The following is a 14,165-nucleotide window of genomic DNA, read 5'->3' on the forward strand; positions in this document are numbered from 1 at the left end:
GGAGAGATGGCTCAGCAGTTAAGAGTACTGACTGCTCTTCCAAAGGTCCTGAGTTCAAATCCCAGCAACCATAAGGTGGCTCACAACCATCTGTAACGAAGTCTGACGTTCTCTTCTGGAGTGTCTGAAGACAGCTACAGTGTACTTACATATAATAAATAAATAAATCTTTTTAAAAAAAGTTCAATGTTAAAAAATAATAATTCCTAACAGTGGCAAAATTACCATTATAAAAAGAATCCACCAAGATTCTGAAGGAACTACACAGATTAATTAAAAAAATATTTTTAATTAATGACTTAAGGCATCAATCATACTGACAATCTACTGGCTTGTCACTAAACTGTACATTTGATGTCCACTGCTTCTTTTTTTAACTTCTCAAAATTAAGATGGAAGTATTCAGGGCAAGTAAAACAATGTACCGAGCGCAGCAACAGTGCCGTGAGGACCATGACTCTAAGCTCTAAGCACAATGCTAATCACTGTCTTCGGTGCAGGGCTTTAGATGCAGTCTCTTTTGGATTAATTGCATTGTTTCTGAGATCAGGTCTCATTATGTAGACCAGCCTGGCCTCCAACTCAAAACCTTAGGATTAATGGAATGTGCCACCAGGCCCAGTCTAGGAACAGACTTCTTAACAAGTACATTTAAATGCTGAAAATATTAGTTCAAAAAGTTGCAAATATTAAGGAGCATGCTATTTTATGATTTATACTGAAACTAAAAAATGAACTATAAAACTAACAATAGTTGTATAAATAAAAGCAGGTTTTCTGGATACTTCAATAAAAGACATTAGTAATTACTTGTCATTGTCAATGACACTGATGAACTTTATTGGGGAAACTATAACAAAGTTCATCCTAAAAGGTTTTGCAATGCAAAATTCTTCACTCAGTGAGTATTTAATAATTTGAATGCTAGAAATTACAGGCAATTTTCAAAAGCAGACTCACATTCATAAAACTTTATACATCATTTGAACTAACATATATGTTTATACTACTAAAGTCAAGCATGCACTGCCGTGAAACATTCCCATCTCATGATTATTTTGTTTATAGTACACTATTAACACACTCATCCCCAAGTGCACTGTGTCATACACCTGAGCCGTTCTCCTTGGATTTCTCATCTCTGTCTTCACTCTTTACATTATCCTATAAAATAGGAACAAAGTACACTTTCATTAGTTTCTTGTTACTCTGAAATTAGCTTAAAATAGTACTCAGTGACTGAGTGATAAATATCCATTAATTAATTTTAATATGTTGCTGCCCAATTTTTCTTGAATTTTAGTGGTTTGGGACAACCAATCTAGGGCTTGGCCAATAGGCAATAAATCTAATAAAATATTTGGTCTAATAAATACATGTACATATATATACCATTTGCATATTATATGTAATTTTCAAAAGAAAATAGTCACTTTGGGAATGACTTCTGAATAGTTTCTGGAAGGCTTAAATGCTAGGAATATTATAACTATTTGTTTCTAGGAAAAACTATAAAGACCATAACACTAAATTACATTAAAAATCCAAGAAATAGAATGTTAAAGTTTAAGCCTTGAAAACATAAAAAAGACAAATCATCTCACCTTTTTGAGGACAGTGTGGATATCATCCATAACTGTAGATAAGTTTCTGAGTGTTTTATTCAATTGGTTTTCAAATTGCAAATTCATGTTTTCTGAAACCTCCAGGTTTTCTTGTAATTGACCAAGGTCTTTTTTGACCTCTCTAAGTTCACCAGAGAGGCTTTTGTTAGAGTTCTCCAAGTTTAATATAGTTTTCCCATCTTCATCTGTTTGAAAAAAAAAAATTTTTTTTTTCAAACTACACCATATTGATCATACATGGCAGAAAGAGAAAACTACTCATGTCCTCTGTCCTCCACAGGTAAGGCATGGTGTATGTGCCCACATACATACATATATGTAATAAAAAAAAAAAACTATAAAAAGCAAAAGGAGCTGACATGATGCCTGTAATTCGATGCTTGGATGAGTCACACTTAGTGTGGACAACCTTACTTTAGCCATGCCTCACAGTTGAAAGACAAATGAAGCCTGAGGAATAGAACTCAACAGCAGCAATTTACCTAAACCACAAAGAGGCCCTGACGCAGTCTTCAATACTGTAACAAACAAACAACCTCCTACAATCCCCAAAATTCTGTAAAATATTTATAAAAGTTAAATTATTTTAACTAGTTATAAAAGTACAACACAAGCCAGGTATGCTGGCACACAGCTGTGCTATCCACTCCTTCTGAGGCTGAGAAGGAAGGACTGCTGTGAGTTTGAGGCCAACCTGGGCTACATAGTGAGTTCCATGACTGACCAGGCTACGAAGTGAGACCTTAAGAGAGAGAGAGAGAAAAAGGAAGCAAACTGTAAAGAGTTTTCGATAGTGTTATTCTAACTTCAGGTTCCTTTTCCTTTTGTTTTGCGACAGTTTTACTGTGTAGCTGTCTGGCTGGTATGGAATTTGTTATGTAGACTAAGTTTCTCAAAATTACAGAAAGCCACCTTCCTTTGTCTCCTGAGTGGCAGGCTCATGGTTCCATTTTTGTGACTATTTAGAGAAACAGAAAATGGTAAAATCTATGTTGTACCAGAAGAGATTAGAAAAGATCAAAAAGTCTAAGTCTTCATCTCCAGCCTACAACTCTAGCACAAAGTAAGAGCCTGTCTCAAAACCTGACACATAAGCTAAGGGTTTTTTTTTTTTTAAGATTTATTTATAATAATATTTATTTATAGATTTTTTTAAAAGATTTGTTTGATATTTATAGATTTTAAAGATTTGTTTATAATAATATTTATAAATTTTTATATTTACATGTAATGAGTACACTGTTGCTGTGTTCAGACACCCCAGAAGAGAGAGGCATTAGATCCCATTGAGGATGATCATGGGCCACCATGTGGGTGCTGGGAATTGAACTCAGGACCTCTGGAAGAGCAGTCAGTGCTCTTTACGAGGCTGAGCCCTCTCTCTAGCCCATAAGCTAAGGTTCTTATGAAGCTAAGCAGTTTTATAACTACCAACAGAAATGAAACATAAAGTCAGGGCTAACAAGATGGCTCAGTAGTAAGAGCACTTAGAGTTCTTACTGAGGACTACGATGGAATGGCTAACAACAGTCTGTACCTGTAACTCCACCCCCCGCCCCGCCCCACACACAGAGCCACAAGTTCTCTGGAAGTCCTAGCCCGCCAACAGCACCTCACCTGTTTTCTCCTCTAGTAACTGGAGCTTCTGTTCCACCTCAGCTCTTACTTTCTCACTCTTTTCCAGTTTTTGTAGGAGACTCCCAACATCCACCATTGCACCATTGTACACAATAAGCCCTACATTTTCCTCTCCATCTTTTGATTCCTGTTTTATTGTTGGTGTTGGAAGTAATAATCTGTTTCCTAGAATATAAAAAATGTTTTAGCCACTTATGAATAATAGATTTACAAAACAAACAAACAAACAAAAAAGTAAGATCTGCCTGTGTGTAGTGTATGCCTGTAATTTCAGCACTCAGGAGGCTAAGGCAGGAGAACCCTAAGTTCTCCCAATTTCAAGTCAAGCCCATGCTCTATGGACAAACCTGACCTGAAAACAAATTAAAAGCAAAGGTAAAACAAATGAAACCACAAAGGCCCAAATGTAAATACACTCAAACCTAGCATGTCTTCCTGCAGTGCCTCTGACTCTTCATGGTTCTCATCATCTTTCGAGGTGTCTGTTAATTTCCGATAAAAGCACGATTCTCGGAGTACTACTTTATTAAGAAGTTTCTTTACCTATTATGCAAGCAAATAAATAAGATGTAAATACAATTATTTTACCTACTATACATGCAAGTAAACAAATGACTAAGATGCAAATACTCCTCTCCATTGTAGAAGTGAGAGCCTGACTCAGACTGGGGAGTGGCTGTGACTGACTGACATCTGCAGCCTGAAGCAGGCTTTGCCTCTCCTTGCTTCACTGCTTTTAGACCCACCTACCTCTGCCTCCAGAGTGCTAGGGTTAAAAGTGTGTGCCATCATGCACACTGGCTGTAGCAAATTTCTTTTTAAAACTTTTTTTGATTTCTTTGCTATGTCTTGTCTCCATGTGTTTGCACTCACATGTGCTCCAGGTAGCCCTGGACCTGGAGTTCCAACAGCTGTGCATGGCCTGAGGTGGGTGCTGGGAGAAGAACCCAACTCCTACGCACAGTGAGTAGTCTTTCTTAAGCAATGAGTTATCTCTAGAGCCCTGAAGTACATTTCTTGATCCCTCCAAATTTCAAAAATATTAAACATACACTGTGATCATTGTATCTATTACTAATCAGTTGACAGTATTTAGAATTTTAAGTATTTTCTTTATAAATTGAACATTTAAGTTATTTGGAAAAAAACCCTTTGGGAAATGTTTATATTCTCTCTCTCTCTCTCTCTCTCTCTCTCTCTCTCTCTCTGTGTGTGTGTGTGTGTGTGTGTGTAGGTACACATGTGCTGTGAAAGTCATAGGAGGGCTCCAACTCATAGCGACAACCTTGGGGACAGGAATATTAACCTAATGAGCCATTTCACAAGCCCAGTTTTTGTATTGGGCTGGCTGGCTGGCTGGCTGGCTTGTCTATTTATCTATTTATCTATTTATCTATTTATCTATCTATTTATTTATTTATTTATTTATTTATTTATTTATTTATTTACTGGGGTCTGTGTAGACTTGGCTCTCCTGGTTTTTGCTCTGTAGACCAGGCTGGCTGAAAATCCATTTCCTCTGCCTCTCAGGTGCTGGAATTAAAGGCGTGCACCACCTGGCCAGTGTTTTAAGATATGGTCTTGCTAGACATATATAGCACCTCAGGATGGCCTCGAACTCACAATACTCTTGCCTCAGCTTCCAAGTGTTAAGATTACAGGTGCAATAGAAATACTTCATCAAACTTTTAAAGTAAATGATGCTTAATTCCAAATAACAAAAACAAACAGAAAGCAGGCATGGTGGGGCATGCCTGCAATCTAGCACTTGGGAGGTGGGGGCAGGTAAATTTCTTTTGAGTTTGAGGCTGGCCTGGTAAATTCCATGACAGCCAAGTCTATATAGAAAAACCCTGTCTCAACCACTCCCAACAAACAAACAGCGCCACCCCCACCCCCCAGCAACAGAAAGGCTACTTAAGTTATAAATGTCCATATAATGGAATGTGAAGCACAAAGTGATGTGAGTCTATTTTCTCTTTTGTATTTTAAAATCTAGTCAGGTTAAGCCTTAAACTTGTAGTGATCCTCTTACCTCAGATACACAAGTACAAGGTTTTAGAAGTGAGTCACCGAACTCTGCTATATTCCATTTTTATGATAGAACCAATAAGTAAAAAAGGGCCCCATCTATATATACAAAACAATGTCACCTACTGAAACAGTCATGTAGATATGAGTGATTTAAAGAGCTCTAGAAATAGTTATTGATAATATTGGTCTTGAGGAAGAAGACTAGAGGAAAGGGCAAACAAATTTTCTTTTTCTTTCTATGGAGAGAAGAGCGTTCTGTATCATCAGCGGAGAAGAGGGAGCGAGGGAGGGAGAGAGCAAGCTCAGAAGTAAAAGCTGTTTTTAAAAAAGGGGTGGGGGTGTCTCTGGGAGGGGATGGTGCACGCTTTTAATCCCAGTATTAGGGAGAAAGAGGCACTTTAATCTCTGAGTTCAAGGATAACCTGATCTACCAGAGATGTAGGCCAGCCAGGGAGACTGCCAAAAACAAAACAAAACAAAAGCCAGCCAGGTAGTAGTGGTGGCGCATGCCTTTAATCCCAGCACTTGGGAGGCAGAGGCAGGTGGATTTTGAGTTTGAAGCTAGCCTGGTCTACAGAATGAGTTCCAGGACAGCCAGGGATATATACTGTCTCAAAAAACAAAAAACAAAAACAAACAAACAAACAAAAAGCCATCAACTAATTTTTATGTGTGGAGACTGAATAGAACATAAAATGTACTGGATATCCCAGAGCTAGGCTTACAGGCAGTGCTCAGCCATCTGACCTGGGTGTTGGGAACTGGGTTCTCTGCAAGAGCAATGCAGTCTTAACCAGTGTGTCAACTTTCCTGCCCTGAAGATAACCTTAAAAAAAGAAGTGTGTGTGTCTCAGCAACAGACCAGATGTGAACTTTTGTAAGATGGGTTTCTCGTACTATTTGGACCCCAGGATCAAACTGATATTATCAAGTTTTAGCAACAAGTACACTACCCACTGAAGCATTCTGGCCCAAAAATAGTTTCTTTAATAACTGAGACTATAGAGCTAGATCTAGAATAGCCAGGGCTACCGAGAAAACCTATCTTGAAAAACAAAAATCAAAAAGAAAAGGAGGGGCTGGAGAGATGCCTCATTAGTTAAGAGCACTGACTGCTCTTCTGAAGGTCCTGAGTTCAAAACCCAGCAACCACATGGTGGCTCACAACAATCCGTGATGAGATCTGATGCCCTCTTCTGGTGTGTCTGAAGTAAGTTACAGTGTACTCATATATAATAAATAAATAAATAAACAAATAAATAAATAATACAAAAAAAAATTATTTTAAAAAGTTAACAGTAGAGAAGGTTTAAAGAGAGGGGAGGGGTAAAAGGCCAACTGGGTGGCTTATATTGCAAACACAACACTTAAGAGGCTGCAACACTAGCCTGACAGCCACAGAAAGGCTGGGTAGCAATTTCTGACACTGGATAATTGAATTTATTCTATCTTACCTTTTGGAAGGGTAACTTGAAAAGAGTTTTGAGCTGAGTGTAACTCAGTGAAAGGCCAACTGTCTAGCCATGACTGAGGCCCTAGCTTCTATCCTGAGTACCATAAAGGAAAAAAAATCATAAGAACAACTGATTACCTGAGCCCGAGAAAGATGCAGTCCAAGAGTATATAGTATTTCTTCCAAATCCTTTTCAAGAAGGTAACCGCAATGACTTTGATCAAAATAAACAAAGGCCATTAGCAGATCCCTGTTAACTGTGACCATTTGAGGCTTCTCTTTTTCCTAAAAAACATACACAAGATATACAGTTTTACTACCACAAAAAAAAAGAGAGAGAAATATTGGTTCTGTTTATATGAGAAAGTACTAATCTTAAAAAGATTTGGCTAAAATGAGTAGATTTTGTACATGAATATGAAAAACAAAACAAAATTAAAAACAGCTTGAGAGACACAAATACTCCAAAAGCAGTAAGGGTGAGATAGGGAAATCGTGATTTTCTAGAGAAGATGGAAGAAAACCCACCTTATCTTTCGCAGGTCTGTCCTTGCAGTACCGGCTGACATCCCTTTTGTCATCTCGTTTTACTTCCTCCTCCTCCCTATCTGGTAAAACAAACGTGGAAACAGACTTGGTACCCACCCTTGTGATTACACTAAGATTAATCACCATTTTAGACACTAACTGAACACAAATTTTTATTTGTTAAATCTATTATTTCCTAGAGAAATGGGCCAACACAACTTTTTTTTTGTTTTTCGATACAGGGTTTCTCTGAATATCCCTGGCTGTCCTGGAACTCACTCTGTAGACCAGGCTGGCCTCCAACTCAGAAATCCGCCTGACTCTGCCTCCCAAGTGCTGGGATTAAAGGCGTTCGCCACTACTGCCAGGCTGGGCCAACATTTTTTGAAAGCACTTGTTGCTGTTGCAGAGGACCCAGGATTCACGTGGTGGTTCACAATCATATATAACTCCAGTTACAAGAGATCCAACGCCCTCTCCTGACTCCCAGGAGCACTGGGCATGCATGTTGTTCACAGCTGGCTTCCACACTAGCCACTGTAAATGACCCCAAAAGAACTTCAATGCCACTAACCCTGATGAAACAGAAAGGGCAAACACTAGCAAGTGTTAAATGATTCCTTACAACTGTTGGGTGTGGAGGATGAACTGGTAATCACAGCTCACACTTGGGACACTGAGGCAGAACAATGCTGGCCAAAGCCAACCTGGACCAGTATCAGTAACAAAGTAAGACTGTCTTACAAAACAACAAAGAAAATATGCGGTCCACTCTATAGCACTGAGGGCATCTGATGCATACATACCGTCATCTTCATCCTCAGCTTCCTCTGCCTCCATTGGGTCATACTCATCTTGATTGTTATCTTCTTCAGTTTCATCATCATCTTTAGAATCATCTTTTCTTTTTTCTTCTTTCTGTAATTTAAGATGACTTAAAATTAAGCAATATCTCATGAAAAACAAAATAAGTAAATGTCAAGCCCAGTAAACAGATATATTTCTAACAATTCCAATTAGATTTCTCATAATACTAACCTATTCAAATATGGCATGGTGGGGCATGGCAGTAATCTCAAAACTTGGAGGTGAAGGCAGGAGAATGAGGAGGTCACAGCCAGGTTACAGAAAGAAAGGGGAGGGAGAAGAAAGAGAAAAGAATAGAAACAAGAGGGCCAGTGAGATGACTCAGCAGTTAAGAGCACTGACTGCTCTTCCAGAAGTCCTGTGTTCAATTCCCAGCAACCACATGGTGGCTGACAACCATCTGTAATGGGATCCAATGCCCTCTCTTCTTCTGAAGACAGTGACAGTGGATTCACATACATAAATCTTTTTTTTTAAGATTTATTTATTATTATACATAAGTACACCGTAGCTTTCTTCAGACCCAACAGAAGTTGTCAGATCTCATTACAGATGGTTGTGAGCCACCATATGGTTTCTGGGATTTGAACTCAGGACCTTAGGAAGAGCAGTCAGTGCTCTTACCTGCTGAGCCATCTCACCAGCCCCATAAATCTTAAAAAAAAAAAAAAAAAAAAAAAAAAAAAAATCACAGTGTTCTTGCAGAGGACCCCAGTTCCATTAAAGGCACCCATACCGAGCAGCTCACAACTGCCTGTCAACTGTAGTTTCAGGTGATCTGATACCCTCTTACCTCCTCCATGCACACATGCACCTACGCACACATGTACACATACAAGTAATGGTTTTAAACGTAGGAGTAGGCCAGGTGTATTAAATAAAACTTAGAAACAAGAAAGAAGGACCGGGCTGACGGCTCTTCCAGGGAATGCTCCCAGTACCCAAAGGACAGCTCCATAACTATATGTAACCTAACCTCAGTCTCAGAGCTCAGCAACCATACACATGGAGCATAAATACACATATAGGGAAAACATACATGGGAGGAAGGAAGGGAGGAAGGGTAAAAATGGAAAAAAAAAAAAAAACGAAAGAAAAGGAGCAGGAAAGAGGGAAACATCAGAAAACCATATAATTCATATATATATATAATTATTAAGCTTTGTTATGTGGCTCAGGCTAGACCAGAACTCCTTCCACCACTGTGTGTAGGAATACAGGTATGTGGGCCTAAACCCAGCTCTAGTTTTTTGAGTCAGACTCATGTGGTCTGGGTCAAATATCCAACATAACACTCAACATTTTGTTACCATATAGAGGTAGTAACCAAAACTTTCTAAGTTTTGTTGACTATCTTGGAAATTACAGACCTTTCTCTCATCTCTGTCTTCTTTTTTGTCTTTATCGTCGCCTGATTTTCTCCGTTTTGGTTTTGGTTCATCAATATCATCTTCTCTTTCTTCTTTTTTATCTTTTCTCTCTTCTTTTTTGCTTTTCTTCTCCTTATCTTTTTTGTCCTCTTTCTCAGGAAGAGAGAGTAATGATTTGTATATTCTAACCCCAAAGTCTCTTTGAAGCATTTCATTGAAAAGTTCTGCAAACAGTGAAACCTATAAAAAGACATCAGCATTAACATAAGCAAACTCGATAGAAATGAAAGATCCTGACAGAATGTAAAAGGTCACAGAAGCCCTGAAATTGGCAAAATGGATTTCATGGCTAGCAGAACTAGCTTCACTGATTTAGAAAAATAGAGGTGCACAATGCTCTGGCCACTCCTTGAACCCGTGTATCTGCCAATGTTTTGACCATTCCTTGACCCATGTGTGTGCCCACTGATGAAGCCCATTGCCAGGTGTTTGTGATGTTGGTTGCTGAGAAAGAGTCAGAAAATCTCCCAGCAACCACAGCCTGGCCAATCCAGAGTTGCTACACCTGCACCAGACTCTTTCCTTGTACCCCTCCCATACCCATTTCTTGAGAACAGACATTGTTTAGATCTGGAAATCCCCTACTCCTCCCTTCTCTTTTCCCCACTGAGGGCCTATAAAAACTGAGACCCCTTTCCCCTCAGTGGTCAACTCCTCTACCCCTACGTGGGATATGAGCTCTGGCTTTCCCCCGAATAAAGCCTCATGTGGTTTGCATCAAGCTTGGTCTCTCGTGAGTTCTTGGTTGTCCGCTATTGTCCTGAGGCCTGAGCGAGGGGCTCCTCTGAGTCTTTCAGAAATACTGAATAAGTCCAGCAAAAGTCATTAAACAAGCACTGTCTTACCACACTGGTTATCTACACCTAAAACAGAGCTAGGATATTTTAGGAGGAAGATAAAGAAGTGATCCACAGTTATAAAAATGGACAGGAATGATGTGAAGACTATGAAAATACCCAAGGGCTAGCTGTGGTGGCATATGCCATTAATTCCAGGCCTTGGGAACCAGAGGTATGCAAAACTTGAGACAGGGTTTCTCTCTGTAGACCTCGCTGTCCTACCACAGGCTGTGTAAACTAGGTTGGCCTCGAACTGAACTGAGATCTACCTACTTCTACCTCCTAGGTGCTGGGATTAAAGGCATGTACCACAATGTTTAGCACTTTTTTTTTTAAAAGACAAGATCTTTTTATGGTAGTCAGGCTGGCTTTGAACTCATGGTCTGACTGTTGGGATTTCAAACTCCTGTCATCATACCTTGTGCAAAAGATGTTTTAAAGACAAAAAGTATATATTGTTAACCTTACTGGTAGATTCCTGTAATCTCAACATTTGAGAGTTAAGGCAGGAAGATCAGCAGTTCACCATCATCCTTGGGTATGTGAGACTCTATCTTTAAAAAACCTGAGAGCTGGCTATAGTGATGCATACCTGTAATCCCATATATCAACAGTAGAAAGAGGAGACGTAGAAAAAGGAGAATTAGGAATTCAAGTCCAGCCTGAGCCATACAGCAAGGTTGAGACCACACTGGGCTACATGAGACACTACCTCACAAAAACCAGAACCATATAAAGAGAATAAACATAAAAAGCAGAATATAAATAGTAATGCTTAGTGATGCAGTTATGTAATTGCAGCCCGTAAGGATACTGAAACAGAATAATGTGAGTTGCAGGCTTAACTTGAGTTTAAGGCCAGCCTAGAAACTCCGTAAGATTATTCAGAAGTAAAAAGAAGACAGGAAATGTAGCTCAGTGGTAGAAGTCTTGCAAAGCACATATAAGGCCCTGAGTTTAATCTTTTTTTTTTCCATTTTTTATTAGGTATTTAGCTCATTTACATTTCCAATGCTATACCAAAAGTCCCCCATACCCACCCACCCCCCTGAGTTTAATCTTAATTCCCCTCACGAACAAAAGAGAAGAGCTGGGCGTGGTGGTACAAACTTGGGAATCAAAGAAAAGTGGATCTGTGTTTCATGGCCAAACAGAGGTATGTACTAAAGACCTGGTAAGAGATTCATTTAGATGAGAGATACAGACAGACAGACAGACAGACAGACAAGACAGAACACAAACTTTAGGTTGAAACATAATACCACTTATTTTCTCTTACAACTCAGTCACAAACTTTTAAATTCTATTAAATGGTACTCTAAATATAAAGAAACACTAAAACATTACACCATCAAGCCGGGCGTGGTGGCACACGGCTTTAATCCTAGCACTTGGGAGGCAGAGACAGGAGGGTTTCTGAGTTCAAGGCTAGCCTGGTCTACAGAGTGAGTTCCAGGACAGTCAGGGCTACACAGAGAAACCCTGTCTTGAAAAAAAAAAACAAAAAAATGACAACAACAACAACAAAAAAAAAAAAAACCCACACATTACAGCATCATCAAGAAAGAAGGTTTAAAAAGAAGGGTAAAAGGCCAACTGGATGGCTTATACTGTAAACACACTACTTAAGAGGCTGAGGCAAGACTGTCTCAAGGGAAACTAACCTAAAACCCACAGAAAAGATAGGTAGCAATTTCTGAAACTGGATAATTGAATTTATTCTGTTTTACTTTTTGGAAGGGTAGGCTGATAAAAAGTTCTGAGCTCTGAGTGTAACTCAGTGAAAGAGCAACTATCTAGCCATGACTGAGGCCCTAGCTTCTATCCACCTAGTGGCTGTATGTCGTGCTTAAGGACAATGACTGCTCTTTCAGGAGCTCGTCTGGCTCTCTGCACCCACACGGTGGTTTAAAACAGCTTCAGATCCAGAACTGACCCTCTCTCTTCTGGCTTCTACAGGAACCAGGCACACATGTCAAGTAGACAAAACAACAATACAACAGAAAAATAAAATAAAGACAACTAGATACCTACCTTCTGATAAAAGAGCACATTACTCTCTCGAGAAATGCCTGAGAATAGGCTGTGACTGCAGCGCAGAGAGGAGAGGGGCAAAGGACCAGGATTTAAGAGTCTCACTACAAAGCAACCTCAAGGTCAGCAAAAGCTACTAGAGATAGACTTGAAGAAACAAAATAAAATGAGAAAGAAAGAATAATTGAGATCTAATACTGTAATGCATCTATAAGAGACCTTAAAGAACAAACCTGATTTTTCTTAGTAAATAATGGTGAATGAATACACACCAAGAAGAACATGGAAGCAGTCAAAGAAACACTCAAAACACTTAATACATTAAACAGTCACAACTGTGATATCATTTGGATCCTCATTCAAAAGTTAACATTACCTCAAAAGAATGTTCTTTATTATCTTCCAATCTGTAATCCAAAAGGACACTCAAAGACATGATGCTGCAATCAAACTTGCCACTTTTTGCAGCCCAGTTCGGATGCACAATTATGGCAGGTTCATCAGGCAAAATGTATCTTCTTTCTTGACGCTGTCGTTCCACTTCTTCTTGACGTTTTCTTTCTTCTTCCTAGGCATTTGAAAATTTAAGTTATGGTAAAACTTCCATGTAAAAAGAACATGTATATAAAAAATTACTCTGTCTAATATATATATAAATAATATATCTAATATTTTTATGTACAATATATCTAATATCTATATCAATTATATAGATTAGATATATTATAATCATGGTGGTAGTTCATGACTATAATCCCAACACTTCATGGCACAGACAAAATCTTGAGTTCCAGCCAACCCAGCCACCTATCAAGTGAGTATCAGGCTAGTTTCTGCTACAGGGTGAGACCTTGTTTCAAAATCAAAGTCTGACTTCTTACAAATTATATTAGCCATAATGGTTAAAAACAGAGACGGCTCCTAACTCTTTGTCATTTCCTTTCTTACATCTGCTTATCTAAGGGGACAGGAACACACACATGGGGGGTCAGAGGACAGGTAACTGTTTCTTTTCTTCCACCATGGGTCCTAGAGATTGGACTGCTGTTGCTAATGAACACATCTGTCTTCTAAAACATAACTTCACTGAAGGATGTGAAGTCATCCTGGGGAAACAGTCTGTCCCTGAGCTCTAGGATAGGGAGGGACATCTATCCTGCTATAAAGTAGTGACATAAGCTAAAGAGATTCAGGCCCTTGTCAGCTCTCTAACAGTATCATCCAAAAATATTTATAACCCAGGGAAGAAAAAGAGAAACCACAAACCCATGAACTGCCTAGCAACAAAGGAAGCTTCCTGCTATCACTGAGGGAAACCTGCATCCCTAGAAATGTCCTCAGAAGTTCCAGGATCAACAGGCCCAGTTTATAGTCTGCTAAAGCAGAATTCTCTTCCCTTTATAACCAAACTTGGTGTTACTGAGAAAGAAGAAAGCAACAAACCCTCTAGGTTTACTCACTTGTAACTGAGTTATTAAAATAAAAAAGTAGCCAGGTCACCATGATTCTTAGAACTCACATTCAGAGTGAGTTCTAAGGACAGCAAGTGCTATAGACAGATCCTGTCTATAAACAAGCAAGCAAACAACTAAACAACCATGCTAACACATGCTTGTGATCCCAGCACATGAAGGGTCAGAGACAGGAGGATCATAAGGACAGCCAGAGTCATATCAATAATACCATTTATCAAAAAGTAAATTAAAAGTAGAGCAGG

The 14,165-nt window shown here is 39.0% G+C and overlaps 1 protein-coding gene across 6 annotated transcripts in view; it reads right to left on the reverse strand.

The window, feature by feature from the left end:
• Positions 1–269: 269 nt before the first annotated feature.
• Positions 270–14,165, reverse strand: part of Ccar1 (cell division cycle and apoptosis regulator 1) — a 48,441-nt gene continuing 34,545 nt past the window's right edge. For all 6 annotated transcript variants that reach the window (NM_026201.3, XM_006513997.3, XM_006513996.4 and 3 more), the window contains 9 exons: positions 12,825–13,016; positions 9,516–9,755; positions 8,085–8,196; positions 7,279–7,358; positions 6,889–7,035; positions 3,686–3,806; positions 3,243–3,428; positions 1,605–1,810; positions 270–1,164 (listed from right to left, as the gene is read on the reverse strand). In NM_026201.3, the coding sequence (NP_080477.1) occupies positions 1,105–1,164; positions 1,605–1,810; positions 3,243–3,428; positions 3,686–3,806; positions 6,889–7,035; positions 7,279–7,358; positions 8,085–8,196; positions 9,516–9,755; positions 12,825–13,016 (1,344 nt within the window). In that variant the 3' untranslated portion in view covers positions 270–1,104. The remainder of the gene's footprint in view (positions 1,165–1,604; positions 1,811–3,242; positions 3,429–3,685; positions 3,807–6,888; positions 7,036–7,278; positions 7,359–8,084; positions 8,197–9,515; positions 9,756–12,824; positions 13,017–14,165) is intronic.

The sequence above is a fragment of the Mus musculus genome, chromosome 10 (genome assembly GCF_000001635.26).
Source record: "Mus musculus strain C57BL/6J chromosome 10, GRCm38.p6 C57BL/6J".
In the NCBI taxonomy this organism is placed as follows: Eukaryota; Metazoa; Chordata; class Mammalia; order Rodentia; family Muridae; genus Mus; species Mus musculus.